Source organism: Azolla caroliniana, unplaced genomic scaffold, assembly GCF_043228905.1.
Source record: "Azolla caroliniana isolate FFs.n. ecotype wild unplaced genomic scaffold, voAzoCaro1.0.p SCAF_3, whole genome shotgun sequence".
In the NCBI taxonomy this organism is placed as follows: domain Eukaryota; kingdom Viridiplantae; phylum Streptophyta; class Polypodiopsida; order Salviniales; family Salviniaceae; genus Azolla; species Azolla caroliniana.
Genome location: NW_028230438.1, coordinates 17,575,925 through 17,592,995, shown reverse-complemented (window position 1 = coordinate 17,592,995; position 17,071 = coordinate 17,575,925). Strand labels below are relative to the sequence as shown.

The 17,071-nt window shown below is 36.5% G+C and overlaps 2 protein-coding genes across 2 annotated transcripts; both read right to left on the bottom strand.

Moving 5' to 3' along the window:
* Positions 1–1,244: 1,244 nt before the first annotated feature.
* On the bottom strand, positions 1,245–3,385 carry GONST3 (golgi nucleotide sugar transporter 3). Its single transcript, XM_087316806.1, has 2 exons — positions 3,291–3,385; positions 1,245–2,501 (listed from the first exon to the last, which is right to left on the bottom strand). The coding sequence occupies exon 2, from the start codon at positions 2,499–2,501 to the stop codon at positions 1,401–1,403; it is 1,101 nt and encodes a 366-aa protein (XP_087172932.1). The 5' UTR covers positions 3,291–3,385; the 3' UTR covers positions 1,245–1,400.
* Positions 3,386–10,526: 7,141 nt separating this feature from the next.
* On the bottom strand, positions 10,527–14,745 carry LOC147866363 (SEC-C motif protein). The gene is made up of 5 exons (XM_087316805.1): positions 14,436–14,745; positions 12,346–12,500; positions 12,097–12,258; positions 11,883–12,001; positions 10,527–10,962 (listed from the first exon to the last, which is right to left on the bottom strand). Exons 1-5 carry the CDS (start codon positions 14,716–14,718, stop codon positions 10,938–10,940), a joined length of 744 nt encoding a protein of 247 aa, XP_087172931.1. The 5' UTR covers positions 14,719–14,745; the 3' UTR covers positions 10,527–10,937.
* Positions 14,746–17,071: the final 2,326 nt, after the last annotated feature.

Genomic DNA, 17,071 nt, shown 5'->3' with positions numbered 1-17,071 from the left:
TGCATCTAGGATAAGTGTGCACATAGGACCATTTTACTCATTTAGCTTCACATAATTTGTTGATAGATTCATTGACACTTCCGAATATATCATGCAAAATTCCATGTAAAAGCATTGATAAGAACAATTATATAGGAATCCTTTTCCTAGTAACATCGATGGCCACCTTTAAATGCTTCTAAGGAAATTTGTACCAAAGTTTTATAAGTTTCCACAACAATAATTTCTTAGCATTAAATGGGTTGAAAATGGAAAAAATTACTACAGTGGTTTCAAACTTGTACATTGAAGTTTCTTCGATAATTAAAACAACACCAAATTATCAATATTTTCTAGGTTCACCCTCCTCAACTTCAATGGGTTTGGACATAATCCTTCTCACATGAGAAATGCAAATCCAATGGTAAATTTGTACATTTGAATATTATCCTCTCACATATCCTAAGTTCAAAAACATTGTAAGCCCTAATCAAACCATGGCAAATATCAATGTCAATGTACAAATGGATGTGACCCAGGATGTCTCAATAATGATATCCAATTAAAATTATTGAGATATCATGAATGACATGCATTTGCACTTTGACATTGATATTGCCATCGTGATTTACATGCTTAAAACATCAAACCCCATAATAAGCACATACACTTGAACATCTGACATTTTCACAATTGAGATGAGCATTATAATTTTCATCAAACTAAGAGTCACAAAATTATGCATGCACGTGTTATTGCAACACGCACAATCCATGAGCATCAAACGCAACCACAAGCAATGAAATCATCGTGGTTGAAATCTAGATTTGTTACACATGTATGACTATCCACTTGCATAGTCCATTACACAAGCATATATCATCATTTACTATCATTGCTCGTATGTAGCTTATCAAACACAATAATTCACAAGAAGTGTATTGGCATTGTTATTTGTATCAAACACATGAAACAGAATAACCTCACATCATCTGTGATGTAATGGTTACAGCTTGTATCACTGGATATGAAGCTTGACAGCATTATCAGAATGATCCAATTTGTCTAACCCCATATTCAGGTGATATGAGTGCTACTTAATTGCTCAAATCGTCTCCAAACACAAGCACTAATAGTAATCCAATGAACCATTTTATCAGTTCAATTCTCAAAACTCAACAAATAAAATGATATTCTTAATCCGTGAAGAGATAGGATGTAACTTGAAAATAAACAAGAGATAGGATGTAACTTGAAAATAATCGTTGTCAATCAAACCACTCAGAAACCCAAAGATTAGAATAAAACTTGTAACATCCCTACTAGACATTCAGTTATACATTCAAAAGCATGTGGTGACAAGCCTTGCTTTTTTGTCTCCCCCCTCCAAATAAACAATGGAGAAAAAGCTTTAAAACAAATCAATTTTGATTTTCTTCTTCATTCTTCATGAGTGGTTGCTCTTCAACCTCAATCTCAGCAGGTACAGGGGGTGGAGCACCTTTTGGCTTTGTCGTAGATTGTTGGTATAGTATACCTCCGCCAATACAAGTTAACAATCCAATGGTTCCTGCCCAAGATGCATGTTTGTCCCAGATGATAAGGTTGATAATGACTGTGAGAAGCTTGTTCACGACCCCAAGAACCGTGAATCCGGTGGCCGAGATTCCTCTTCGGCATGAGAATCCAAAGAAAGAAATTGCCAATCCAAACAAGCAAGAAAGTCCTACAGGTAGCCACACATCGAAAGATGTCCAATCGATCGAGTTATGCAACTTTTCCTTTGACAATTGTAAGCCTTCCCCCATGATAAGGAGCTCGAGAGGAAACAAGAGAAGTGCCTCTAGATTGTTGTACAAGACCAATCCCCATGTGTTGAGACCGATGGTCATGACAATGTGTTTGATATAGACAAAGTCGATGGACATACTTGCTAGGTAAGCTAGTGCCCATGTGTAAGCATCCAACGTGAATTCACGATCAGTCAAAACATAGATCACCGCCCCCACAAATATCACAATTAGAGACAGCCAAGTCTTGGTTGATGGCAATGGTTGCTTCAAGTAAAATGTCTCTCCGACCGCAACCAATATAGGCACCGCAGACCGGAACACAATAAAAGTGTCCACATTGGCATGGAGCAAAAGCTCGCTATTCGTGAAAATGGAAAGGTAGAAACAGAATGCGGCTGGCAAGAATTTTAACATGATCTTCAGGTCAAGCTTATCATGCTCGAGGAAGCCCAATTTGCCGAGGAGATATACACCCATAGCACTAACAAAGTATTGAAGTGCAGTGAGAAGACCTGGGAATGGGAACTTCATGATAGCCCATTTATTGATGATGGAGAGTAATGAGGCCGCGAGGCAGTACCCGAGAGCGATCCCAACAACTGATGCTTCACTTAACCAAAACGAGAGCTTCCCAATCCATGACTGCAGTGGACCCCCTTGTGTAACTAAATTGTCATCATTTCTTCTGTTGTCTAATGAGCCATCTCGATCCACTTTTGATTCAGTCATCTGTGTGAATCGAAAACGTACACTATTTATATATATTTGTGGTAAATCAAATGTTTTTTTATATGAATAAATTCATGTTCATATATGTGATCTAAACGCATACAGATCTGTTAGATTTACACTCATTTCAAAGCTGTCATTTCACTAATGTCTGAATTTTCTTTGGTTTTTCAGGAGATTTAAACAGCTCACTCTCCCATTGAAGAAGGAGAAAGGTCTTGACTTTAAGAAGCTCAGAATTTCAATGAGTAATTCACTATTTTTCATAAATATCTATGGAAGATTTTAAGCCAAGGATCATCAAAAATAAAAATAAAAGAATAACACTTGCCGATTGAACTTGTTGGGACTAAAGTCCTTAACATTCAGAAAATACACATTCAAATATCAAGAACTTAAATCATGAAAACTCAGAAGTGGAGGAAAATGAAGCGAGAAGAAGAAGAAGAAGAATCCATTTGCAATTGATAGGATTAAAGTCATAAAAAAAACTCGGGAGAAAAAATTGGCATCGGAAATTGTTGAGATAAAAGTCAAAAAAAAAAAAACGAATCCATTGAAGTTCTGGCCTTAAAAAAAAAATCAGTTTTGGGCAAAGAATTTTAGAGAAAGAGAAACGAGCTATGGAAATTCTAGGCTTAAAAAAAACATGAAAAAAGGAAACTGTTTTAAGCCCAGATTTGTGCAGGATACAAAAGAAGTAGAAGAAGATCAACAAAAGCTATAAATAAGAAAGAAAGAAAGAAAGGAGGAGGAGGAGGAGGAGAAGCAGAAAAGAAAGAAGGTTACCTGGTAGGATGAGGAATGAAACAGATGATCTCTCGTTGAAGAGGGGAGAGAAAGAGTATTATTAGTAGCAAGGAGAATTAGGAGAAGGAGGAGGAGGTAATCATATACATACATACATACTAAAGTCCATCCATCCATCCATCCATGGAATGGAGTCCAGACTCCACTGGGCACATGGTTTCTTTGTCCTACCTCAGGCTTTCCGAGACATGTTTCGTGGACGGACGGGCGGACGGACAGACAGACAAACGCCTTCCCTAGGCTATGGAGCAACACCACCAGTAGACATTTATGCCTTTCTTTCCTGTGCCATGGAGCTTCCCACATTGTTGAAAATGCACACATGTGGATGCATGCCTTCCCTAGGTCATAGAGACATGGCCTAGGAGCAACACTCTCAGCTTTCCGAGACATGTTTCGTTGGACGGATGGACAGACAGACGCCTTCCCTAGGCCATGGAGCAACAACCACCGGTAGACATTTATGCCTCTTTTCCTGTGCCATGGAGCTCCCCCACACAATCGGATGGATGCCTTTCTCTCTGGCTCACATTGGAATGCTCCTATGGGCCATTGCGTGCATATGTGGCTTTCTAGGCAGAATCAGATGGATGCCTGTCGCTGGCTCACATTGGAATGCTCTAATGGGCCATTGGATGCATCCACGCGCGAGTATGTGGCTTTCTAGGTCATGGGACACACTCATCAACATATGGTTTCTTCTGGATCATGGATTGCACATACAGAGCCATTAGTGACTATGTAATCACATTGTTCCATATAAAACTTCGAAAACAAACACATGCGTGAAGTAGAAATGAAATCTAAATTGTTCATACATATGAGATGCCCCAAAAGTGGATAGGTAGCATTGCAAAAATACTTTTATCACTATTACTTGTTTGTTCACTTTGGATTTTTTTTCTTCTTGTCTAGATTGTAGTTGTATGACTAACTCTCCATGCATTCTGATGAGTTTATGTCCATATCAACGCAAAATGTTGTGTCTGATTTAAAGCCTAGACGAGGCGTCAACGCATGCAAGTAAAAAGACCTCAATCAAGCACCATGTGGAGAAATGGAAGCGCATCCTACTTTCATTATGTTCCCAATGAACGAAATAAACAACAATTCATTACTAACTCAAACATCATTGTTATGCATGTGCAATTTATTCATATGGTCACCTGCTAGCCCCTCCACTTCCTCTTTCTAAACCTAACCTAGGAACAACTACTTTGGAAAATCAAATATGGTTTTTCTCTACAAGATTGTGTGAAACACATTTATAATGATGTTGCCACCCATGAGACATGATTTACAAATAGAGAAAATGTGCTATGGTAAGCACATACTCCTAATGAGAAAAATAAGACATCTACACCTTTTGTTCGTCTAGTTTTAGGACAATAAAATAGATATTTATGTAGCTTCATTTCCAAACAAAAAGGAATTAATATTTTGGAGTTTCGAACGTGGGTCAAACCAACCCTTCTTGCTCAAACTATACCCAAAAGATTGTTCACATTGTGGCACTTGTCCAATTTAATCCCATTTATTACCATATGATTGCCCGAAAATACACATGCACCTCATGGGCATAGCCTAAATGTTGAGATGTTGAGGAAGTTCAAGAAGCCAACCAATCTAACCATTGAGACATTGAGGTCATGACAAGTATTCTAAGCATGCCTACATGGAATCTACATAATTATAACAAGACAAAAAACCAGAGAGAACAAGCAGCATGATGTCAACTAATTAGCACATGGGGGAGAGGGTTCATAATTATATAAGAAACCATGAGAAGGGTGGGAGATTTTTAGCGGTTTTGTGGTAAATTAAAACCTATTTCCTAAGCAAATCTCAACTTTGTGATCTTTATTTATATCACTATGCATAGTGACACTTTTCTATACATGGGCCAAGCATTCATCATTGATGGTTAAATAACAACTCTTGAAAAGGAGGTGATCCATCTCATTGCTTTTCATTCTTATTAAAACATATGTGCCAAACCCCCCCCCCCCCCCCCCCAGTAATTTGTGATGACGTAAATGTAAATTTGTACTACCTTGTCAGTTCATGCAATCACAAACAAGATCGTGCAAAATGCTGCAAGACTTGCTTGTACAAACTAGCCTACACATGAAAATGTATATTATTGGTAGGAAACATACCCTCAACCATATTGAAAACCACATATTACGAACTATAAGTTGGATGTAACTTTATTGAAATGCAAATCGACAAGCTTTTTATTGGCTTGTACAAACTAACCTACACATGAAAATGTATATTATTTGTAGGCAACATACCCTCAACTATATTGAAAACCACATATTACGAACTATATGTTGGATGTAACTTTATTGAAATGCAAATCGACAAGCTTCTTATTGTACTTGAATGTTTAAATGTTGGACACAAATCCCTCTACATTTACATTTTTGGAATGGTGGTATCATAGATTTGTTTATTCAGGTTCCCTTCCTCAATCTTGCTAGTTCAACAACAAGAGCCATTCAAATTTATAGTATATAAGTATATAAGACTGCCATCTAAAGGGCTATTCACAAATTGGGAAAAAAATTGGTGTGTCAATTCAACGAGAGTATAAATAAGAGATTCTCAAATATTCCTTGAACACACATGATACGGGTAGGCATGTTATACGATGAATCCTCAAACCATTCTTATTGCTCATCTTTGGCCTCCCATTTTATTCCAATACATATCTCTTTATCTATTTAAGGGTTTGTGTTTTCTCACTTGTTTGTTGGGTTTTGTACTCTTCTTGTTGATCTTGCTTGGGGTTCCATGATGCGTATGATCATGCCAATTTATGAGAAAATAAAGCCAAATTTTAGGATAATTTCACCAAAATCAAGTTTTCTCGTGAAAGCAACCTCAACTTAGTTCAAGAAATTCAAAAAGGAGATCCACCTTGGTAGTTTAGACTCTAGAGTAAATTGAGCTCAAGATATAAAACAACATTTCAAGATGGATATTGTATCAAACATAAAGGGAGTCGTGGCTAACAAATATCTACATATATCCATATATTATACCGTGAAATCACCATGATGCACAAAAAGTACATGATGGCATTCATATTGAAAACCCATGAATGGTTAAATAAGTAACATGTTTTATAATAAGACAAAAAAATTCCAAGTTCTCTCGTAAGAAAAGTGGCTATATGATACCAAATTCCAACTCTCTCGTGGATTTATTTACTCAAAAAGAGGAAACTCATAAAAATCCATGCAGCACCAAGTTGGAAAATGGTTAGTCCCCCTTGATTTTAAAGAGCAATAATCGATCATTTTAATAAGCTTACATCTAGTTGAATGTTATCACGTGGCTAAATACATCCTAGAGAAAACCTTTGTATTGATGAACTTAGAATATTAGTTTGTTAGTTTTACAACATATTCAATATGAAGACGTGGTTGAGTGACGAAGATTGGCCAAAATGCCACTCTTTCTAAGAGAATTTCCTCAAACATCCAGATTACTGCACTTTTCATTTCATTAAACTGAATATGCCATGATCAAACATCTCAATTAAGTAGCATATTGTTGAATAATCTAAAGTTGAACACTAATTAAGCAATTGTCGATTAATCAAGATTCGGCCACAAATTAAGTAATGTACTTAAACAATGTCAGTTAATATAGTGGTGCTCATACATTGTTTACCATGGTCAATCTTACACTAGTCTATACATGTCATATTATAACTACACACTTATAACATCTTTGTGTTTTAATTAATGCTTAGACGTGCCTACAAAGGTGGGTTGGAAATGTGCATACTTTGTCAATGTTTGGTTCCGATGTCTCGATATTCCATGAATGGAAATATGATTTGTTCTTCTCTTTGTTAGCTTCACGATTCACCGTCAATGTTACCATTTCAACGAATGGGTGGTGGAAATTAAATGTGAACTTTCAATTTCATGAACCATTTGGCAGGAGCAAACAATTAGTGTCCACGATCTCGACAACACATTTCAATATTAGACTTTCAACCAATTAAGCATGTCAATTTATAGGAAATAGTTTGTACCTATGTCTAAAGTCTCTAGCATAAAGGCAAAGTGCTCATGTTTTGCTTTATGTATTGTCTTGGTTTCGTACTTTTTACTTAAGAGGAAGGATGTTATTGTCTCTAAACCTTTTGTTGTAAAAAGTGAATTTCTAAACACATGTTCTACAAAAACTCTAAGTTGCACAAATCTTTTGATTTTTAACTGGGGAGAAATTTTAAGCCAGCTTCATGGGAAAACGCTTCAAGGGAAAACTATAAATTGCAAACATGTTGCTCGTGTATATAATAAACTATGACTTTATTCTGGCAAACATGTACCCCTTGGACAAGACAAAATCACGAATGAAACGTGCATACATATGAAATGTAGCTTGACTTTTAATGATGAACATTTAGATTTGAGCACGATAAATTATATGGTTCACCAATTCACATGACTGTCTATTTGGAAATATAAATGATTTATTCCTCCATAGCTACGCAAAAAGTGTGATTTCTGTTTACGTAGTAAGTGTATGTATACAAAAATGTGCAGGGTGTGTAATTGTTCAATGTGTAAATGATCAAGGGTGATGTCAAGTTTCTTTACCTATCCTTGACTATCTCATCTAATATATTTGACCTCATGATTATTTCCATAGTTTAGCATTGATAAGCCATCCCTCATCTTTGCTGGAATTGTTAAATGATTCTTTTGAGATATCTTTGTTAGAATTGTTTGTCTACGAAGTTTATTCAAAACAAGTGTAAGTGTGTGTGTGTGTGTGTGTGTATAAGCCACCTTGTATAGCTTTCCTGTAAAAATCTCTCCTAACAAATGGAAAAATAGCTTCTTTTCCAAAAAGAGAGAGAGGTGTGTACAAGACTTCTCCTAACACAATTCTCGTCATGGGGGTGCTCATTCTCTAAATTTGGGATCATTGCATTAGGGAAGTTTGGGTCAACATCTACCCTTTTGTTGACAATGTAAGAAGCGTTGAATGTCAATTGATTCTTGAGGCTCCTAAACTACCTTATGTTCCCACATTGTTGCAAAGTTACCCATGTACATGTGGAATGTGAGTAGGAGCATAGAGAACCTAAAATAGGCAAGATAATTTTTATGGGGGAATTGTCAAATAATAAAGTTCAAGCATTGTTCCTCATTGTACAATTGTGTAGATATATTTACGAAAACCTTAGGACCTAAGTAGATTGCGAAGCTTTTACAAAGCATCTTGGGGAGAAATACCAACAAGCAAATGTAGAAGCGTCAAATAATGTCAGAATTTGAGCAACTAAATTGCATGAGATTTCACAATTTTAATATGAAGGGGCGAGTTTATTAGATTGAGTGATGCATATGGTACAATTAAACCACTTGAGGGTGGAAGCTTTAGTGTTGAGAAACTCCAAGTAACTCCCTCATAGTGGTCAATAGAGAGAGTGAATTAAGTTAATTCAAAGAATGGGTTAGAACTTAGGGTTATTAGCAAGTTAATGTATTGCAACAACCATGGTGAGAATGCTAAAGTTAGTTTGTAATGAAAGAAATTCTTGTTTCGAACCGCATGAACACATAGTTCCATTGTATCATCCTTATTATGTATTTGTAATTCTTTACTTATTAAGATAATGTGTTACTCTTTCATTCTTTCCTTATTAGTTCCATCGTATCATCCCTATTATGTATTTTTGATTCTTTGCTTTTCTATTAATATAATGTGTGTCTCTTCCATTCTTTCCCTATGATGTTGACTGACTATGCATACTCACTCTTTTCGCACAATAGTTCAATCCTTCAATAAGTGTTACAAATTTCCATGAACTCCCTTTTACCTACAACAATATGTGCTCACTTCATCTTCTATCATCCCTTCTTTCAACCATTCACTTTTCCTTTTATATTTCATCCACTCTACATGCATCTACTCTTTTGGCACAAAATTTCCTAAAACTCTACCTTCAAATGTTTATAACGACAACCATTCATCATTTAATGTAGGCAGATTGCATATGAGCTTTGAGATTGCTACCTCTAAGCAATAAAATGTCCATTCTAAGTTTTTGGTTGTATGAAATCCTTTATCGACGATAGGCATGCAATGGTGCTTCTAAGCATCTTTATGGCCAATTTTCTAATGATTGTTACGCTTCAATTTGGTCTCAAGGGTACAATCTAATTCAAATTTTCATTTCCTTCCACAATTGGTGATGTATAATTATGCTCTTGTTTACAAGAAGGTTGTGCTTGAAATAATTGTGCCTTTTATATTCCTTTCTAATTTGTGCAACATAACCCTCAAGATTTGTAAATCTTGTCAATGAATAGGGCCTAGTATTTTTGTAGCCAAAATGGCTTGCATCCTTCCCTTCAAATTCTATTTTGATCCCCTTGAGTTACACTCTTATTTTCCAAATGTGTATAGGCATGGATTCTTTGAAGTTCAATGATGTTTGTTTTGACTTCCACCTCCTATACCTTTAACACATTGTACATGTCTCACATTTCCTATAAAGGTTACCCTCATTCATACACCAAGTGTGACTCAAAATACTACACATCAAGTCACTTTGAGCGATTAGCGATTGCTCATATTTTGTTTTTTGGTTATAGATACATATATCTAAATATTGTTTCGTATGTGTGCAATTCAAAGTATGTACAGCATATGTATCATTTCACCATTGAACCTTATTGACATCATCAAAAGAAAGGTCACATCTACAGCTTTATAACTCATAGTTTAGGAAAATTTTAAGGATCTCACTGCTTCAACTTGAATATCTTCAAAATTTTGCATTGCATGAAAATAAAAGTATTTTGAATGTTTTATCATATCCCAATCCTATTTGGGAAATTGAGATCACTAATTACAACATCACACCATGCAATCTGACTTATTACACTGATCACAACCAATCTGAAACCAATTACTATTGTGTTGGATTACCACTTCAAATCCAGTTTTTTGTATGTATTTTATATTTCAAAGAGATTCAAAAGATAGTGTTTATGTGTATTTTTACATCAAACAGGAATTCAAATGTTTTTTCCTTGCATTTTAACAATGGGGGCTAGTTTTCTCTGTATTTAAAATATAAGTCATATACTACCTTTGTAATATTACCTTGATCTTCCTTGATATTACTACCTTTAATATACTATGGATTTTCTCAAAGAGAAATGTGAATCCATAAGAACAAGAGGAGACGCTACTATTCACTCTAAACATGATTCCATGTTTTTCTCTTCATTCATATCTAGTCTACAATCATGGCAATCGAGACATGATTAACTGCCTTTCTAGACTATTTTTTAACAAAACATTGCTTTTTTTATGATAGCCATCAGCTATTTTCCATTACAAAATACAGGTGATCCTAGATATCTTACCCTATGGAAAGTCAAAAAGCCTAGTAACACGTATTCTCTAAGGCAAGGCATAAACATGCACCGAGTGGAATACATCCAATGGTGAAAATAGAGAACTTTGATACTTTATGACGAATGTGTGTTGTAAGCAACCTACTCTTAGAGGTATTACCGCATGGCATTGTGCCAAGTCTTATTGAATAAAGAAGCCAGCTGAAATACATCACGGCAAAAACTATGAGCTTCCTCTTCCACAACACCTGCATAAACAAAGTTCTCTCATACATATACAAAACCTTATTTTCTTTACACTGCTCACATCATTTTATTTTAGTTACACCGCTCTCACATCACGGAAAGTGAGCATATTCTTTCCTTTTCCCTTTTGTTTCAATAAAGGATATTGTATTTACTTGCATAACAATAGGATACAAAACTACAAGATCACACCACTGAAAGCCATTGCTACTGTCCCTTTCGAATATTTTAGTGGTATGCCATGTTTTTAACAACTCATGCATCAACATTCAAGTTATAAAATAAAGACTCAAATGTAGGGGAGTGAAACCTTACCAACAAAAGCTACATCTGTATCATGAATAATGCTTGTACAAGCCATTCCCTTAACAAAATCAGCCTTTTCAAAAAACCCTTCAACAAACATGCCATCCCAATTGCTTTAATGCCCAAGAAACAAAAACCAATTATTGTCCAAGATGCAACAAACTTGAAGGTATCCAGCTGGCAGCAAGATCTTTACAACCTTAAGTGTGTTAATTGAATTGGCCATATATACTTGTAATTGTACCATCTCTTCACCGCTTTGGTAGCTTAAGCCTTGTACCCTAGATTAGTAAGGAGAGCTGCTGATAACCGTTCAAGACTGCCTAGATCAGATGGATGGATTATTCAATGGAATACCTATTTCAATGACTCAAATGTACTGCACGGCAGTTTTCTGTTTTAATAATGCGGGTCTCCGTATGTCACGAGTCACTACCTCTATAAGTATTCTACAGTCCAAGCAATTCATAGTAATAATATGATCAATAGTTTATATCCTAAATGTGCATATGGTTGGCTCTAACCATTACTAAATCAATTTATTCATAACCTAGCTCTTGAACAATGAAGACACATACAATATCACTCTTGTAGATCAGAAAAGAAAAAATACTACCTTTTATACTTTTTCCCAGAACCACACGGACATGATGCATTCCTAGCAACTTCATTTTTTACCGGATGTTGAGTTGTATTATATTTGCGAGGAGATGTGTCTACTAATAGCTTCTTCATCTAGATTCAAAGCACAAGAACACAAAATAATTTCTGTAAAAACTGAGAGAAAGACAACCAAAAACAGATAAAATGGGGTCTACGGTCATCGATACATCATCCAACGTCTTTGGAATTCCCTCTCCTTTTGCATGCATTTGCTGAAGTTTCGCATGTGCTGTCTTCATCCACTCATACTTTCCAAGTACATCGTTTATGTCTTGAATACTGCAACCACACTTTTCTGCTACTTCTGCCTTATGTTTTGCCTCTAAATTCTGCATATGCCAAATTTACCATTTCTATTTAGCCTTTGCATTAAAGTACTGTTTCAGGGAAGAGAAAAGCATTGGAGATTTACATACTTGGCCCATCGGATCATGTTTCGAAAGGGCTTCTAGTATGACTTCAAATTTATCTATTTTGCCAATTGCTGATGTCTGACTCACAGCTGGTTGTGTCTTAACTAATTTTGTAAGACTTTCAATCCGCCGAGCTTTCTTTAATTCATTTGCAAACGCTTCAGAAATGGATCCCATAAGTTAATATTGCATGACAGTCAAAAATTAATAATATATACATTATTCAAAAGTAAGAAACACCAGTGCAAATGCATTTCAGATGTTCGCAAGTTAGCACTAAGGAACAAGGTGAAACAAGCTTGACATGCCTGCCCTAAGGATCGGTATAAGAGAGGAGCGAAAAAGAGAAGTAGTAATAGGTAGAAGCCACTACATCAATTATGGTATGGGCGGAGACAGAAAAAAATAAACGAATTCTAGTAGCACTTTATAGCTGTATTGTATATAAATGTTGATTGAACCTGAATTGATGGATTTGAATACAAATGAGACCCTACCACCTGATAAAATGAGTTTCCCAAAATGCTCTGAATAGTTGAAAGAACATTGTACAAATACTATGAAAAACAAACTCTGAGAGAAGGAGCACACTACACAGTTCTCAAGAAAACGTCCCTCAAAAACATCATTAAGGAGAAAGTAAATGGCAGCATTGACATGTCACCAGAATCAGCCAACTTCTGCAAAACTGATCCATGAATAAGTGTGTCTAAATGTTGAGGGATAACCAAAGCCAGATCTGATGAAGAAGGCTCTTACCCAGAGTGTTTGATTAAGAGGAAATTATCACAGAAGAACCATGTATTCTCCGAGATGAGGAAGAAATCCGAAGAATGGGCTGATCAAGTGGAATGAACCATCATCAAAACTTAACACATTGGCCTCCTCGTCAAGAAAAGAATGGCCAGGACTATGCAAAGCAGCTAACTTGTGTATATGTTACAATTAATAAATAAGACCTAAACATGATAGTTGTTAGAAATATATGGTGACAGGACATAGCACAGGCAACACAATTTATGTAGAATATACAAAGCAAGGATGTCAGCTTTATGTACTCTAGGTGCAAAGCACGGATGTCCACATTCACTGGCGCTCTTTGGGTTATGTGTTGAGGGATTGGAACATATCTTTAGCGAGATCATACAATAAGAAGTCATTGAAGGTTACCATTGGGCAATGAGAGCATAGGTCTGTTTATGCCAAATGTGATGTAGATCTGTTAGAATATAGATGCACAAAGAAATAAAATCCCAGGTTGTCAAGGAATACCTCATTGATACATGAGAGACACGTGTGCTTCTACATAGGTTTGAAGTGTGTGTGGTCCCATCTCCAAATCTAGTTGGAAAGAGTTTGAAAATGTCCAAAACTGTGATCTTACAAACTTTCTCCAAGTCAAGATAAACACAGCGTACATGCTTCTACTTGTCGAGACTGTATCACTTCCCGTTCAGAATTTGAGCATGCAGGGGCTTTGTGGAATACATGCTTGAGATGCAACAAAACCCTCCACATCATATCTTCCTCCTGGAAATTATTGCATATCGTGTTTGAATATCAATCCACAAACATGTGATGATTTCGATCCCGTTTATTGATTCATGCCCATTCATCTTCTCTTCCACCATATAATAACTCCCATCATGTATTGACTTGTTTGTTCCTTTGTTCCTCCCCTTACATGCAAAGACTTCTGCTCTCTATTGTGGTTTATGTGAAGCTTTTTGTTTTCAAATTGCTTCCAGCTACATTGAGGTTTATGTGAAGTTTTTTTTGTCTCTACGGTGATTCTAACATAAAAAAGAAACAAAAGTTGTATTTCGTGTCAACCTTTGATTTTTCACCATGTTTGTGACATGGAAGAAGAATAGAAATTGCGGTGCGGTTTACAGGAAGTTGTTGTTTCCACTACAATTTCAGAGAAAGAAAGAAAGATATATTAACGTCTTCTAAGGCCAAAATTGGCCAATGAAGTGGCCGTTATGTAAAAAGCCGAATTGTGATATGTGATGAATGAATGTAAAACAAAGGAACTTCATTAAAATGATCGAGAGAGAGAGAGAGGGAGAGAGAGAGGGAGAGAGACCAACCCATTAAGGTGAAATCTGGAATGTTTTGTTGTTGTTGCTGCTGCTGTTTTTGTTCTTGTGGTTGAGAAGATGGAGAAACATTCTGTGGTGGATCTGATGCAGGGCTCTTGAAGACACCTTTGATCCTGCCAACAAGAGAAGAGAAGAGACCACCACCATCTGAAGCAGGAGCAGAAGAAGAAGCAAGGCATCTTGGCTTGTTTGAGAGAGAAGGTGGAGGAGGAAGAGAAATGAGAGCACATCGATGGTGGTGTCTTCTCCATGCCCTAATAACCATCGCCATCTCCTTCCTCCTCCTCCTCCTCCTCCTGTCAGTCAGTCAAGTCAAGTCAAGTCAAGTCAAGTCAAGTTAAAGGTTTCTGTGAAATTCCCCAAATGCCCTTCCTGCCCAACCAACAATCCTTGGACCAAAAATTTGAGAGACCACGATCGAAGGAAGAGGTTGCCGAACATCTCTCCTCATCTTCCACACTTTCGACTTGCCTATGCCCCCACCCCACCGATCTCCAGAAAAAGGGACTGGGCCAAGGGGCCTTTGTAATTTCAGATGACGCTTCTCGTTTCCATATCGAAGTTGAGTGAGTCCCTTGGATCTCATTAATGATCCTTATGAATTTACGAATCGTTCCCTCGAGTGGTTGCATTCCGGGGATGCATCGTATGTACTTCGATTCGGTTCAATTCATAGGCATTGTTCCCATACCAAAACCCCGTATGAGTCCCTTTGGATTTCATTGATGATCCTTATGGATCTCAGAATCTCTCCCTTCTAGATATTCAATTTGGATGGGTGCATTATGAGGTCGTTCCCATATGCGTAGTACATACTACGATTCGATTCAAAATAGGTATTGCACGACAATAATTCTTGCACTTGAGATGTCACACCCTTTGTTTCTCTTTTTCTTTTTTTGCATCAAACAATTTTAAGCATTTTATACCGTTCTTGGTTTTCTACTCGTTTGATTACTGTTTGGTGAATCCTTGTCATCCTCAAGGCTCGTTGTTACATCGAAGTATGAGGCTTGACATGTTGCAAAGACAATGACTATGACTATGAATAATGGCAAGTGTACTATTGTGTAATTTATGTTCATAATGCCCCTGACATCATGTTCCAAAACCCTAGAGATGGATCTTCACACTACTCAACAAATATTATTAATTCAGCATAATTCCTATCTTAGATTCAATCACAATTAAATGCACGTCTCCAAAACACTCAATGTTGGTACAAGCTTCAATGCACATATCATCAACAACTTCCACTTTCATTGTATGAGATGTATGATCGAGTGCTTGTCCCCTTGATGTATAAATCTTCAAGAGTGCTATTATGTACATGAAACCTTGTTGAAGATCCACATATTCTCTTGATCTCTCTAGACAACCTTAGAATGATAACGGCGTTGCTTATAACACTATTACTTCTATAATATATGGTGATCTCAACTGTATTCATCAATTCTATTATATGCAAAGATGGCGTACACGTCGCCTCATTATTCTTTAAGTGTCTAGAAAGAGTCAGGAACCTTCCATGTAGGCAACATCATTTCAACGAGCAACTATCACATCAAGTATGTCTTTTTTGTGTCCTTGCTAGATGTTGGCTATGCCTTTCAAGAGTAGCCTTTGTGTAAATAACGTGATGTCTCAAGCACGAGTACAAGTACACCTAAAAAGGCATCTCATACTCCATGATCTAGTTTGTTGATAATGAGCAAGCTCTAGTTTGAACTACTACCTCCTGTTACTTTGATTGACAATTACCTACTTGTTTGAACCACTACCTTTGATTTGACACTTATCTACAAAAGCCAAAACCTACAAACATATTGAACAAACCCCGAATGCAAGAAAGACTAAGAGATGGTGTCATGAGCACAAAACATCTGAGCCATCTTGTTTAGAAACTTCAATAACTCTTTCTAAGAGTAATAGTAAAAAATAAGCTTTAACACTCTTTTGACGGCTAGAAGGGTTTTAATCTTATTTTATGCCTACTACAAAACTTGCACCTATCCTCACACAACCATTCAGGCAATTTCACATTTACCATGATACGCAAGTCCACTTTTTAACATTAATCAATGAACCTCTATCCCTTCCAACATCTTCAAGAAGCTTGCATTTCTAACAAATCACGATTTACCATCATGAAGTTTTTACCATATGCCATCATCTTTCTTTCACTCACATTTTAAGAGGTACTTATTTCTTTGCTTAGAGGTGATAAGTGTTAAGTTTCCTAGAAATTTCCAGCACACTGTTCCAAATTTACCATCAACATTAGCTTAGATTAACTTAAACCCCTACTACTTTCATGAAGCATGCACAAGATTCTTCCTAATTCAAGAGCTAGGCAACCTTAGGTGTAAGTGCAGTTTCAATTCCGAGGATTAAGGTCCTCCCCAACACTCATATATCCAACAGGAACCAGTAGTGCAAATACCCAGAAACAGATATTTTACTTCCCAATACTTATCTATGAAGCATTAATCCATTGTTATCAGATCCTCTCCCATTACTTATCTATCTATCCAGCACAAACCAATGGTAGTGCAAATTCCCAGAAACACATTTTTTACTCCCCAAAATTAGACAAAAGTTTAAAAAACACAGAGAGTACAGTC